Source organism: Mustela erminea, chromosome 14, assembly GCF_009829155.1.
Source record: "Mustela erminea isolate mMusErm1 chromosome 14, mMusErm1.Pri, whole genome shotgun sequence".
Lineage (NCBI taxonomy): Eukaryota > Metazoa > Chordata > Mammalia > Carnivora > Mustelidae > Mustela > Mustela erminea.
Window position 1 is genome coordinate 75,779,825 of NC_045627.1, and position 13,950 is coordinate 75,793,774.

Consider the following 13,950-nt stretch of genomic DNA (forward strand, 5'->3'; position numbering starts at 1 on the left):
ACTTTCCCCATGCTGAATCTGGCGCTCCGAATGTCCAGGCTCGGTTGTGGCGGGACGCTCTGGAAGGGGCGGGGTGGTTTGGGCCGGTGGCTAAATTACGGGCCCGGGAATTCCGACAGTTTGTGTCTCAGCATTGGAATGCATGATTACAAAAGAAAAAGGTGTTGTTTACGTGGAGCGGGGGCCGGTGGCGAGTGAGGTGAATGTGCTGTTTTGAAACCAAAGGACAGTAATCGCTTCCTCTCTCCCTACTGGAGACCCTCCCGCGGGCCCGGCGGCCGCCTCTGGACTGTCCGGAGAGAATATGGCGGCCCCCGGAGCCCGGGGCTGCAGCCTCGCGGGCCTGCTCCCGGCGCAGACCCCGCTGGAGTACGCCCTGCTCGACGCCGTCACCCAGGAGGAGAAGGACAGTCTGGTCTACCAGTATCTGCAGAAGGTGGACGGCCGGGAGCAGGACTTGTCAGTGCCCGAGTTTCCGGAAGGTGAGGGACAGGCTTCGGGGTGGGGACCCTTCCCGGAACCTCCCCTTCCTCGGGGACGGAGCCCTCCCCTGAAACGGGGGGCGAGGCGGGGTTGTGCAACCGCGCCCGGGCGGATCGCCAGCTCTGCGGCTTCCCCGGGTCCCCAGGCGGCGGGAAAAGGTGGTTTTCTGGAGCGCGGGGAACGTGCACATTCGCCTCTGGATCCGAGTCCCTGCCGGGGCCTTGTGTTAACTCAGTAGACATTCCATGAATGTTTAGTGGCCCCGGTTGGCAAGGATTGAAACGTCCATGCCACCCTCTTCTTTCAGTCTGGCTGCCCAGCATCGTCACTGTCATCCTCTGCGCGTAATGCTGGCGTTTACTGAGCACTTCTGTGCCACACGCAATTGCAAACACATCGGGGGACTGTTCTAGTTACTCCTCTCTAGAACTCGTTGAGACCTCTTCAAGACCTCTTTATAGTTGAGGGAACTGAGCCACAAGTCGGCTAAGTAATTTCCTCAAGGCTTCGCAACTAATAACCGCCGCCGCCGGATGATGCAGACCCCAGACTGGCAGGTGTCTTAGCTGTACCACACTGCGCTGGTCAAAGTCTTGAAATTTGTAATTTTTAAAAAAATCTGCATCAATTACGGCCTGTCTCCAGGGTTTGAACCCCAGCTCTGTGAGGGTTTAGAACCCCAGCGAACGGATACTCCCTGTAGTGCTATATGGGAAGAACATCTTGCATTGATAAATGAAACCGTACTTTCCCTTCTTTGGTTGAGACTGGCCTTGTTTTGTTGGTGTTGGCATGTCTCCTGGCGTGACACTGAAACCACATGTATAGTTAATTGGTTGGTTGTGGCAGGGTTCGGTATCTCATGGGAGATACACCAGAACCTTGCCTTTGAAAATAGAGTCTTATGTGTCTTTCCAAGCCTTTTGCTCCCACCTTCAAAAATGCTTATTTTTTTCCATTACTAATCCTATCCTGAATTTGAAATATTGTGGAGTTATTATGAAAGAATTAGGTTCATGACTGCTTCTCCCATCAAAAGAACTTTAACAGAGTATATACATATGTGCATGTTTTTAAAAAACTTTGTAAGAAGTTAGTTACATAGTATAGTGTTATAAACAGAGAGGCTTCCGGTTAGGTTTTGGGCCAGTGTTTTTATTTTCTAGTCCTGTTTATATTTACAGTGGGTATATTTTATTACACCCACTCTATTATGTATTATTATGTATGTATGTATTATGAGATTTGACCTTAGTGACTCATAAATAATACAACAAAATATTCAGGCTTCATATGTGACCTAGTCAAATTTTCTTAAGGGTCTGATTATTGAGCTCAGAATACTAGGTAACTTTTTCTTGGTTTCTTTAAGCTGTAATCAAGAAGTCATAAACAACTATCTCAGAAACAGTATGCTTTGTTCATTTCTTAAAAGAGATGTGTTTATGGGAAACTGGTGTAGTGGATGGATTCAGACAGATTTGGGATTAAATCCTAGTTATTTCATTTGTTAGTTGCATGATTTTGAGCAAGCTACTCGATTCTCCAAGCCTTACTTTACTCCCTCATAAAAAAGAGCAAGTATTTAGCTTTCAGGCTAATAATGTGGATTAGAGGTAGTATATCTAAAGTTCTTGGTTTTTAGGATAGCTCAATGGATGTTAAGTTTTTAAAAATTATATTCATTGTAGTTATTGTAAAATTTATTATTATTAAGCCTGGTAAGCACAATAACTGACATGTAATATACTTTCTTTACTTTGCAATCTAAGTCACTCTTGAGTATTTACAGAAAATAAATTTAAAAGACCGATTCATAAATGTTTTGCAGTTAAGATGTGAAACATACATAAGTTTGAAGTTTTATATGATTATGTGATCTGGTATACAATTAACACTTTATTAAAATGCACAATTAAGAGCTTACTCTGCCGTAAAACTTCACTAGGTTGGACTAGTTAAGGCAAAAGACTAGTTTGATTTGCAGGTCATTTATTTATTTATTAGAATTTTGTTTTAATTGAGTAATTCCAGTTACTATTATTAGTCATTAGCTGCTGTTATTCACTTAATTCCACCCAGTTTTGTTTTTCAGTTTCTATAAAATATTTCTGAATACTTTTTGAGATGTAATTAATAGTGTTAGTGGCTGTATTTACTTATAAACAATGAGCTCATTATCTTTGTTTTTCTAAATTGGTTAAGTAGAGATGTTGTACTTTTAATCTTTAACAAAATCTTTACAGTCCATAGTTAAAGTTGTAAGTCATGCTCAAGTAATTATAAATTCTGACTTATCAAAATACAGATTAATGAGATTCTACCTTTCTTTGGAGGGAAGGAAACATGTTCTTCATCAATATTAATGTTGCTTCCATGAAATCTGTAATAGTGTATTTTGCTTAACTTTGCATTTAAAATATTTTGTATTTAAGGTTTCATTCAAGTCCAGAGCACTTTAGTTCTTATGAAATTGGCATAGGCATTTCGTATGTTTATATTTTAACACTTTACTCCTTTTTGAGTTTAGTCCTGTTTTGCTTTTAAAATAGCCTCATTCTCAAAAGCTTATTTGAACCTGATTGTGTACTTAGGTCCTCTTAATATTTGCTGTTTACTCTCGCTTTTTACCTAGGTGTGTTGATCTTGCTTTCTTTCACACACAGACTAGTGTACTATTTCTGAAAGAATTTAGTGGTTTTTTCTGATTATATTTGCATACTGCCCCATTATAGAATCTTTACCATCTACCCCACCCACTCAGCCCTTCCTTAGAAATAGTAATGGTTTATGTTTTAATGGAAAGTTTTAGATAAGTTATCTCTGCTTTTTCCTTTAATCATGATAGTCTGTTTTGTGTAAATTTCAGGATTAGAATGGCTGAACACCGCAGAACCTATTTCTGTCTACAAGGATCTGTGTGGAAAAGTAGTCATCTTGGACTTCTTCACCTACTGCTGCATAAACTGCATTCACCTATTGCCTGATCTTCATGCATTAGAACACACATACTCCGATAAAGGTATCTGCCCTTTAATTGGTTTCTAGCAGACTGTCCAGGCATAGGCACTGGAGGAGTAGCTGACTCATTTGCTCATAGGAGAATGAACATTTGGCAAGACTTCAGTGATTCTAAAAGTAATTTCTAATCTATGATTTAAGGACTCCCTGTACCTTCTCATGAAGAGTTAAGCTTAGTGATAATGGTTTGCCTTCCTAAGGAACCAGGATTTAGTATATTTTTTTTTTCCTCTGAGGTTAAGGACATGATTTATTTTTTATGATCAAGTATTTTTTAAAAGTTCATTATGTATATTTAGACTTACCTAAATTTGTCCTATGAGAAAGTAAAACTTGTGACTCTAATCTTACACTCTTCTCACTAAGATATAAAGGTTCAAAGTTCTTATTAGGAAATGTGATTAGACTTCCTTTAATTTCAGATGACATGAACTACAGTGGAATGCCAAATATTATAGCAGATACTTTTTCTTTGACCTTGCTTTATTAAAAAATGATTTATAAAGGTTAATGTTTTCCAAAGCACACTAGGAAATCCTCTTTTATGGTATTACAAATTCTGAAGATGTGAGAGAGATTATACTTAGTATTTGCTTTAGAACTTTGAAATTTTTTCAGATCTCTTTCCTCTTGTTTACTTTCTTCTAAAAAAGAGCATATGAGGTTAATGCAACTAATTAAAGGTTTGATTTGATTAGGCTTAAATTAACACAATTGGAGTGATAAAAAGGGTAGAGGATCACTGATCCTCTAAATGAGGATAAAAATGAGAATATATTACAGAATTGAAAGATAACTTGGTTTTAAAAAAAAGAGTGAATATTAAAAAGGAATGCTGGGTTAAACTCTTCAGTGCAAGTGAAACCTCAGATGCTTATAAATTATAATATATTTTATCTTAAAATTGCCAGTCAGTGAGCTTTATAAAGGTCTCTGGTATTACTGGTAGCTAACTCATGTTTTCAAAAGTTTAATCGGTATTGATTTAAGAAGTAAAAGTATCTTGGGGCACCTGGGTGGCTCAGTGGATTAAGCCGCTGCCTTCGGCTCAGGTCATGATCTCAGTGTCCTGGGATCGAGCCCCGCATCGGGCTCTTTGCTCAGCGGGAGCCTGCTTCTCTCTCTCTCTCTCTGCCTGACTCTCCGCCTACTTGTGATTTCTCTCTCTGTCAAATAAATAAATAAAATCTTTAAAAAAAAAAAAAAGTAAAAGTATCTTATTAGCTGCTAGTTTTGGATCCCTCTGTGTTTTGGTCAAGCTCATGCAAGTGAGTGTATTTTTTGAACATGTGATATATGCAGAGTACTCTGCTAGCTGCTGAGGAGAATGTAACAGAGTTGAATAAAAAGCATCATGGAACCTGTGGAAAAGAGTAATTCACTTTGCTTAGAAGCATTGGAAAAGATTTCACAGAGGAGCAGACAGTTAAGCTTGAACTTGAGAAGTAAGCAGGACTACAGCTGAAAATGAAAAGGGAGCTGGACAAAGCTGGCTGAGGAAGTGACAGATAAGTAGGCAGGCATGGAAGAGTGGGCTGTTTGGGGAGAGGTCAGTGGTTCAGTGTGGCCGGATTGTAGAGACTTCTGGGGAAGATGAGAGGAAGGTGCCTTAGGTTCAGACCAGCTGTGAAAAGTTTCATTATTAGCTTAGCCTTTCTCTTCCACTGAAGGTACAGAGATATTTAAAGTTGTTTTTGATTTATTATTTTTTAAAAAGATTTATTATCTTACTTGCCAGAGAGAGATTGAGAATGAGAGCAAGCGCGAGCGTGCACGCGCAGGAGTTGGGGGGCGGTGGCAGGCAGAGGGAAAACAGGCTCCCCGCTGAGCAGGGAGCCATGTGATGCGGGGCTCAATCCCAGGACCCTAGGATTCTGACTTGAGTCAAAGGCAGACACTTAACTGACTGAGCCACGCAGGTATCCCTGTTTGTTTGTTTAATAGGAGGATGAAAGACTGGGTTAAGAATTCCAGAATTAACTGTTTCCATACTTGGATAACCCGTAAAAGACTGTATGTGGTTAACTTAATTACCGCACACCTGAAGCAAATTCAAGAATTTATTGGAATGGGTCTTTGTAATCTCTTTATCCATTTACTGGAGCATCATTTTTATAGCACATTGTGACACAAAAACTATTTCTACATGCAAATGCACTTCTGAGAAGTAAGATACTTGAAGTGATCCCAACACTGTAATTTCAAAGAAACATTACTTCAGTAATATGCTACTTTATGAAAATGCTGGTAACTTCAAAATATTTTTTATTGTTCAAAATCTACATTCAATTCATATTCACAAAAGCAGGTATACCCAGAGATTTTCATATGAAAGCTCAATAAGCTGTCACTAAATTAATTTGCTTTCTTACAGCGAATGTGTCTTGTCTCATCACTATCTGCTATGTTTCTGAACATATTTGCAGCAATGCTAATAGTATTTGAAGTGACATTCAGCAGCCTATTTTAAATTCCATGGAATATTCAGCTCATTTCATCAGTAAGCCAGAAATGCTCAGCCAACTGAGGAAGTGCTTATTAATCAAAAACAGCCTGAAAAGGGTCCAAATTAATACCCAGTCTCCTTCCTCTGTAAAATAGCTTTTAAAATTAAGTTTGTAACGGTGACCGGTATCATTTTCATGATAGCATGAGACATTATAAATGCCTTTTGATCTTTAGGAAATTCTTAAATGTAGCCGTGCCCTAAGCTTGTTATTGATTCATAATGATTTAGCACATGTTTACATTAACTGATAGGTAACTCACATTTTGAGGTTTTATTTTTCTCTTTGTACTTGAGAATATATAAAACTGCCTTTTTATGCTGGATGCATTAATGATAATGTTATTATATAATACACAAATGTAGCACAATGGCTATTAAGGAAAAGTATTCTTATTTCATAAAAAAATCTATTAGGAACACTTGACATATTTTAAAATGTGACTGCTAGGTATATGTTAATGCATAATTAAATCAGACTTAACCTAAATGCTAGGATTACTACTGGGTAAATGCTGGTATTCTCACTATGTAGTAGATGCTAATTTTCTGTTTTAACTTTATTAAAGATTAGAAGAATGAGTTCTAATTTTATAATGAAACTAAACCTTCCAGTGACTCCATATATAATTTGATGGTGTGTCAGTTTTCCCAGTACCATCCCCAAGTTCCATAATTCTTTAGGAGGACTCTTAGCTGTAATTTGTTACAGCTAAAGGATACAACGTGAAAGCAGCGAAGGGAAGAGGTGCCTGAATGAGGCTAAATCCAGAGGAGACAAAACACAGGCTTCCTATTCCCTTAGTAGAGTCATACCAGGCAACTTAATAGCCAGAGAAGAGTTGTTACAGCGCATTTGAGATGTTACCAGCGACTCTCATTAGAGACTCAGCAACCAAGGTTTTTCCTGGGGGCTGGCCAAAATAGGCAGCTTCTGGAGGAATTTTCTGCAGGAAAATTCTAGAGTCCCAGAAAGAAAGCAGGTGTTCAGCATAAACCATATTATTCGTACACCAGTTTAGGCCTAGCAAGCCATCCTTACCGTTCTGGGAATGGCAGGAACCCTCCTGAAATCCTGGCAAGGGCCACCCTTGTAAGCAGGCCTTCAAAAGAATACCATTTTTTCTCTGTAGCAGTCCTTATATTCTGTTTTATATAGATGAAGTATGATGAAAATACCGGTCAGTTTGTGGCACTTTGAGGGTATGTCAGGAGAGACACAGGGCAACGTCCGTTTTTGAAATTATTAAAAAAACTTTTTAAAAAATTCAAATTTGTTTCAGCTCTGTGTTTTAGTGTTCAGTGATTTTGCCTTTTCATGTTTCTATTGCTTTTAGTACGAAATCTAAAATCCTACCTGTCCACACCCTACTCCTCTTCCTCACGGCGTTCTAGCCTCCCTGGCTTGCCTTTAGTTCCTCAGTGTCACTGCTCTTCTTGCTTTAAGGCCCTGACAGTGTTCTCTCCGCTTGGAATACCCTTATCTTTTCTAGTCTAGGAAGTGTCATCCTTGTCGTTTAGATCTCAGAATGTCTCCATTTACAGTTTCCTAGCATGTAAAACTCCTCAACTGGTTTTCAGTCCTTGCATTTACCTAGGTTATTACAGTGTTTGTGATTTAACTGTGCTTTCTACTATATATTATATAAATATAATGTGATATATACTGCTATATACAGTTATAATCTAGTACAATTCTGTATATTTGTATCTCTGAAAAATAAGACCTTTGAAGTTTTTAAAATGATTTTTTGAAGTTATTATTTTATTACTAATATTTTAGAAGTGGTTATTCTTTTTATATGGCTTCTCCTTCCCACTTCCCTCCCAGTTTCCCTCCTCCATTTCCCTCTCCCTCCTTCCCTTCCATATGGAGTAGTTTTGATCCCTGTGCTGGCAGAAGATTCATAAAGGGAAGGATCTTTCACATTCTATTTTTTTATTGTGTATGATTAACAGAAAAAGCAAAGTATTTTTTTAATCTGTTTACTTTAAGATTATTGATACTGAAAAAATGTGAGGCATCATTACTTAGTTGTCTTTATAGATTAATATAGTGTATTTAGACAATATAGTATGGTTTATATATTGTATAAATACATAAATTTCTTCACTGTTCGTGTCCCATCTAGTCATTGTTTTGTTTCCAACTGTGTACTAAGCACTGTGCTAGTGAATAATGAAACATGCACGATACCTAAATAATTAATAGGAATTATAGTCTTGTTAACAGGGGCAAGACTTATAATCAAATACTCACCAATAGCTTTATAATTTCTGATTAGTGCTAAGGAAAATTATAGGGTGCTATGAAACAAATAATGGAGTTTAATCTGGAGGAATTTAAAGCCTAAGAGTAAAAATTGAGCTTGAGATCTAGATGAGAAATGTGGCTTTACCGGGTGAAAGAGGATGAAGAACATAGCAGGCCGAAGGAGCATTGTGTGTTAAGGCATCAAGCAAGAGGAATAATGATACTCTGGATGAACCGGAAGAAGGCGGGGCTGCCGTAGCACCCTGAGGGGAGGGAAGAAGGAGTGGTAAATGTACTGGGGAGATGAGATTTGGTTTTTATACAAAGGACAGTGAAAGAGGGTGGAATGCAAGAGGGTGATATGATGAGATTTGTGTTTGTTTAAAGATTAGTCACCCTCCTGGATGGGTAACTAATTAGTGTTCAGGAAGGGATGTAAGAGATCTATATGACAAGGTTGTTGTGCTCCCTCTGGGACCTGATAATAGCTTGAAACTAGTTATAGAGGAATAAAACTAATAGCATTTGGTTATGGGTTAAATATGGATAATGAGAGAGGCCTCTTGGGTTATTACAGAGATCTCCTAGGTAGATTTTTGGCTTGTGTAATTGGACAGATGCTGGTGCCATTCAGAGAAAGGACACACTATAGAAAGGACAGTTTGGGAAGGGAAGGTTATGGATTTAGTGTAAATTATCTTTGAGATTTGCACTTCATTCTCCATATGACTTCCATTGCTCTTAAGGATAACATCTAAAACATCCTTTAAATGACTTACAATTTTGATCCTACCTATAGGGGTTTTTTTTTCTTATTTTGTCCCCTGCTTCCCTTTGTTCTCTGCGTTTAGTCACTTACAGTCTTCAATCTCTTCTGTCTTTCATGCACTGTGTTTTATGTGTGTTGTTTTCGCTCCATGAATCTCCTTCCTTATTCTCTTCCCCTGGTTAGCACCTTCTCAGGATTCCCATCTCCCCCTAATCTTCACTTCTTCGAAGAACTGTTAGGTAATGTTTATCGGAAGGAGTGTATGTATGTGTATGTAATGTGTGTTTTGATGTATATATATTGTGTGTATGCATGTTAAACATATATATAAAGATTTGACTCTTGAATCCTTATTTAAATCATTGGGTTATAATCATCACCATCAGTATTCAGATGTTCGTATTTTCCCTGTTTGACGAAAGGAATCCTCATCAGGCTATCACCTGTGTCATTCTGACACGCCCTTAACATTCTTTGAGTACTTCCTTACTTGTCGCAACAAAGTATTTAAAGGTTCCTCTTGTACTTTCCCAGCCCCTTCCCTGAATCAGCCATTTCTCCAGGGAGCTCTGATTCCTTTTAGTATTGAATATTGGGAATGGTTTTGAGAAATCAAGGTCTGTGCTGCTTGTGCTCATTGCTGTTGGGGGTCTTTGCTTCTAGTCCTTCTCAACTAATTCAAAACTAACTTAGACTAGTCTTTCCCACTCCCCATGAGGTTATGTTATTCATTTGAAGTACAGTTAGATTCATTTGTTTGTATTTTTAGTTGATTTTGTTTTTGAGGATATAAAATTTAAACAGGGTCCTGAAAGTCAGAACTGTGTAGACAGTATAGTTCCATCTACCCATATCTTCTGCCTGTTTCTTATTCTTTCCATCCCATTCTTCCGTTCTTTGTTTTCTTTCTTAGAAAAATACTAATGGTGACCTACTCTGTTTCTGTGCATTTTGCTTTTTTTAATGTATCAGTGTATCCTGGTAGCCACTCCATATAGAGAACTTCCTGATTATTTTTAATAGTACATAGCACCCCATTGTGTGTGTGTGTGTGTGTGTGTGTGTGTGTGTGTTGTAATTTATAATAATAAATAATTCAGTCATTGTCCTTTCCTTTGTATCAGCCCTTAGTTTGTTTTCAATATTAAATAGTTACAAACAGTGAATAACTTCGTGAATATGTTTTTATATTGCTGGTATCATATCTTAAGGGTAAATTCTTAGAAGGGGGATTTCTGGGTCAAAGTTAAATACATACAGCATAGTTTTGTTGGGTATTGCTATATTCAGCACCAGGAGACTTGTACTAGTTTGCATTCCTGCTAAGAGAAGGTAAGATGCTGCTTTCCCCACTGCTGCCCCAGTAAAATGTATTGACATGCTTTTTAATTTGGACTGATTTAATAGGTGAGTGGTATCTTGGTGTAGTTTTATTTATTTTTTAAGTAAACGCTGCATCCAGCATGGGACTCAAACTTGCCCTGACACCACGTGTTGCATGCTCTTCTGACAGAGCCAGATAGGTACCCCTTGCTGTAGTTTTAAATTGCATTTTAGAATGCAGTTGGAAGTGTTTTCATTTATTTGTGGCTATTTATTGTAAGTGGGGTTTCACCTAGCCTTAAATACTCTAACTGGTTGTTGTATAGGTATATAAAGGCTATTGATTTTTATCTATTAATTTTATATTCTGCTTCCCGAATCTTTTATTACTTGGTTTGGTTTTATAATTGTTTCTCTGTGGTTTCCCTAACATGCTATATTATCTTCAAAGAAATTTTCCAAATCTTATTTCTATAATTGATTTCTCTTATCTAATTTTGTTAGCTAAAAACCCCCTCCCAATTCATTATTCAGTAGTAGTAGAGACAGTGGGCACCTTTGCCTTGTCTTTATCTTATTGGAAATATTTCTCATTTTTCTCCGTTAAGTAAGAGGCTGGTTTTAGGGTTTAGTTATATTTATTTAATCAGTTAACAAAGTATTGAGGGACAAAATTTACTTTAAGGAAATTATATCTCAGTATAACGGATGTTAAAAACAGGAATCTCTCTCTCCTACTTCTGGGTTTGGAGGAGAAGGAAGGCCACCGGATTTTGAATCTCCTCATTTATCTTTTCATCTTCCTCAAATACAAAAACAAAAAGAGTAACTAAAACCACACTTGATCATTCATTCAGCAGTAGTAAAAGACAGAATGTCATGGCCTTCAAATTACCTGCATTGAGAAATAAACTGAATTCCATTAAAGGTCCTCTTCCTGCAAGCCTGAGGTACTGGAACAGGAATGGGAGAGGCTAAACGACTCCGTGAAAAAAAGGAGAGTGGATCACAGCTCTTGGGCAAGGCACAGAATGACCCCTTAACCAGTAGAAAGAGAAACTCCAAAATTAGATGCAAAATATTGAACACAGTTTTAGATCATAACACTAGCTCTTGAAGGAGGAGTGTGGGACTAAGAACAGAAGCTTGAGAGAAGCATTGCTTCTTAGAGTGAATTGGACATGGAGGTGTAGTTTCCCTTGAAGATAGTTTACTTAAAAAAATTTTTTTTAAATAAGAGGGAAAAGTTAAGGATTTGCAGGGAAAAAAAAAAAAGAAAAAAGAAAGAAAGTACACACCAATCCCTCCTTCTAATGATGCTACCCAAAAATGAAGCTACATAGGGAAAGGGAACTGTTGGAAAAGCATACCCTCAACCTAGGAGCCCTGTCCACAAAATGGAGAATATTAAAAAGCAGATCACATCCATATAAAACTATAAAAAGCTGAAAATGTGGTTCAGAGTTGAAATGCTGATGAACATTCTTGCTTAAAAATGATCAGGGGGTGGCTGGTGGCTCAGTTGGCTGGCGGCTGCCTTCAGCTCAGGTCATGATCCCAGAGTCCTGGGATCCAGCCCCGCATCAGGCTCCCCGCTCAGCGGGAGGCCTGCCTCTCCCACTCCCTCTGCTTGTGTTCCCTCTCTTGCCATGTCTCTCTCTCTAAAATAAATGAAATCTTTTAAAAAAGTGATCCAAAAAATGATAAAAACTGTAACACAACCCATACTGAATTATAGATAGATCAATCTATCCTCAAACAGCATTTAGAATACTGGAAAAGGATCTTGATTCAGAAATTCAAAAACTAAGAATGGAAATGCCCCCCCCCCCACCCAAAGGTGTAAGAAATAAGTGGTGCTTGAATTCAGAAAAGGAGTTAAGATCAGAATTATGTTAGAAATGAAGACTAAATTATAAGGTGCCTAAGGGGCAATAAAGTCATATAAAATGAATAAGGGGCATTGAAGTAAAGCAGGAGGTAAACCAACTTAGAGAAGGAAAATTGGCTAGAAAAAAAAGTAGAAACAGGAAATGATTGAACAGAAAGACAGGCAGAAGAGATCAAACATAAGACTGCTTAAAGACTGAAGACAAAAATCAAAACAACTGACCGAAACTAATAATGTAAAATTAGAATCCAAAAAATGCTATGAAAATAAAAGAAACCTTGAATCTGCATATTGAAAGGTACTACCAGATACCAGGGAAAACTGACACAGAATAACAGCCCAAGAAGTATCCTATTTTAAACTATTATACTTTAGAGATGTTCAAGAAATTACAGGACCTAGGGCACCTGGGTGGTTCAGTGGGTTAAGCCTCTGCCTTCAGCTCAGGTCATGATCTCGGGGTCCTGGGATCAAACCCCACATCGGGGTCTTTGCTCAGCAGGGAACCTGCTTCCTCCCCTCTCTCTGCCTGCCTCTCTGCCCACTTGTGACCTCTCTACCTGTCAAATAAATAAAAATCTTAAAAAAAAAAAAAAGGAAACTTCAGGACCTCCAAGAAAAATGATGACTTTCAGAAGCATGTGAATTGGACAGGACAGACTTTACATACATAACATACAAAGCAAAGCAATAGTACATTTTAAAGAATCTTATATAGAGAAACTATAAACTAAGGATGTTATAGCTAACCAGCTATCTTTCAAGATTCAGTCAGACTTATAGAAAACTAGTTTTGAATGTTCAAGAACTCAGAATCACCTGTGAATAGATGCACCTGTGAATCTACTTTCTGGTGAATCTGCTTTCTGGTGAATCCACTTGAGAGATGGATGGCTGAAGATTTCATATGTATATCCATGATGAGAAATAATAAAGGATTTATTATGGGCGCTTGACATTATATAGTTGCAGGAGCTGCTTATCTAGTCTGCATATGACTGTTACTTGTGTTTCTGGTGCCTCAACTTGAAGTCAGCTGGTCAGGCAGTTGAAAAGGAAAGAGGGAGTTGAAATAGAGGAGAGCAGAAGCAGCTGCCACCTGCAGGCAAGAACTGGGACCCATGCAGACTTCAAGCTAAGTAGTGAGGTGACCAACAGAGTAAGTTGTCCCTTGTTGTGGAGTTCCACACTCATATGACCTAGGAGTTGGAGAAGCTGAGGGAGGAGGTCTGGCAGGAGCTGTGGTTCAGCTGTGGGGGGCTTAGCTGCTATCCCACAACCAGCCGGCCAGCAAGGTGAGGCGGCAGATAAGCCGCAGAGTATGAAATGCAGCAGCGCATGGTCGCTGCACCGGTCTTCCAGGCAAAAGAGAATGTGGCTGCTGCTGCCTCTGCGCCTTCCAGTTCGCTCGTGGAGTATCTCTTTCACTAAAGGATAAGAACTAGGCAGGGAATAGAATACTGGAAAACAGTATCACTTTAGCTAAATTGACAAAATATAACTCTGTCACCTGTGAGTAGAAGAATAATGTAAAATCATATAGAGATAGAATACAAGTAAAAAGAAAGGGGAAAAAAGGAGAGAATGGAAAGCAGAAAACTATTGATTATTGTATAGGTAATAGGTGGGAATTAAAGGATGCCATTTAAAATGATTGACCGGGGTGCCTGGATGTCTCAGTCGGTTGAGTGTCTGACTCTTGG

The 13,950-nt window shown here is 38.4% G+C and overlaps 1 protein-coding gene across 1 annotated transcript in view; it reads left to right on the forward strand.

The window, feature by feature from the left end:
* Positions 1-46: 46 nt before the first annotated feature.
* The window catches only part of NHLRC2 (NHL repeat containing 2), a 53,059-nt gene continuing 39,155 nt past the window's right edge, over positions 47-13,950 (forward strand). The window contains exons 1-2 of the mRNA XM_032313820.1: positions 47-482; positions 3,353-3,505. Coding sequence (XP_032169711.1) covers positions 305-482; positions 3,353-3,505 — 331 coding nt within the window. The 5' untranslated portion in view covers positions 47-304. The remainder of the gene's footprint in view (positions 483-3,352; positions 3,506-13,950) is intronic.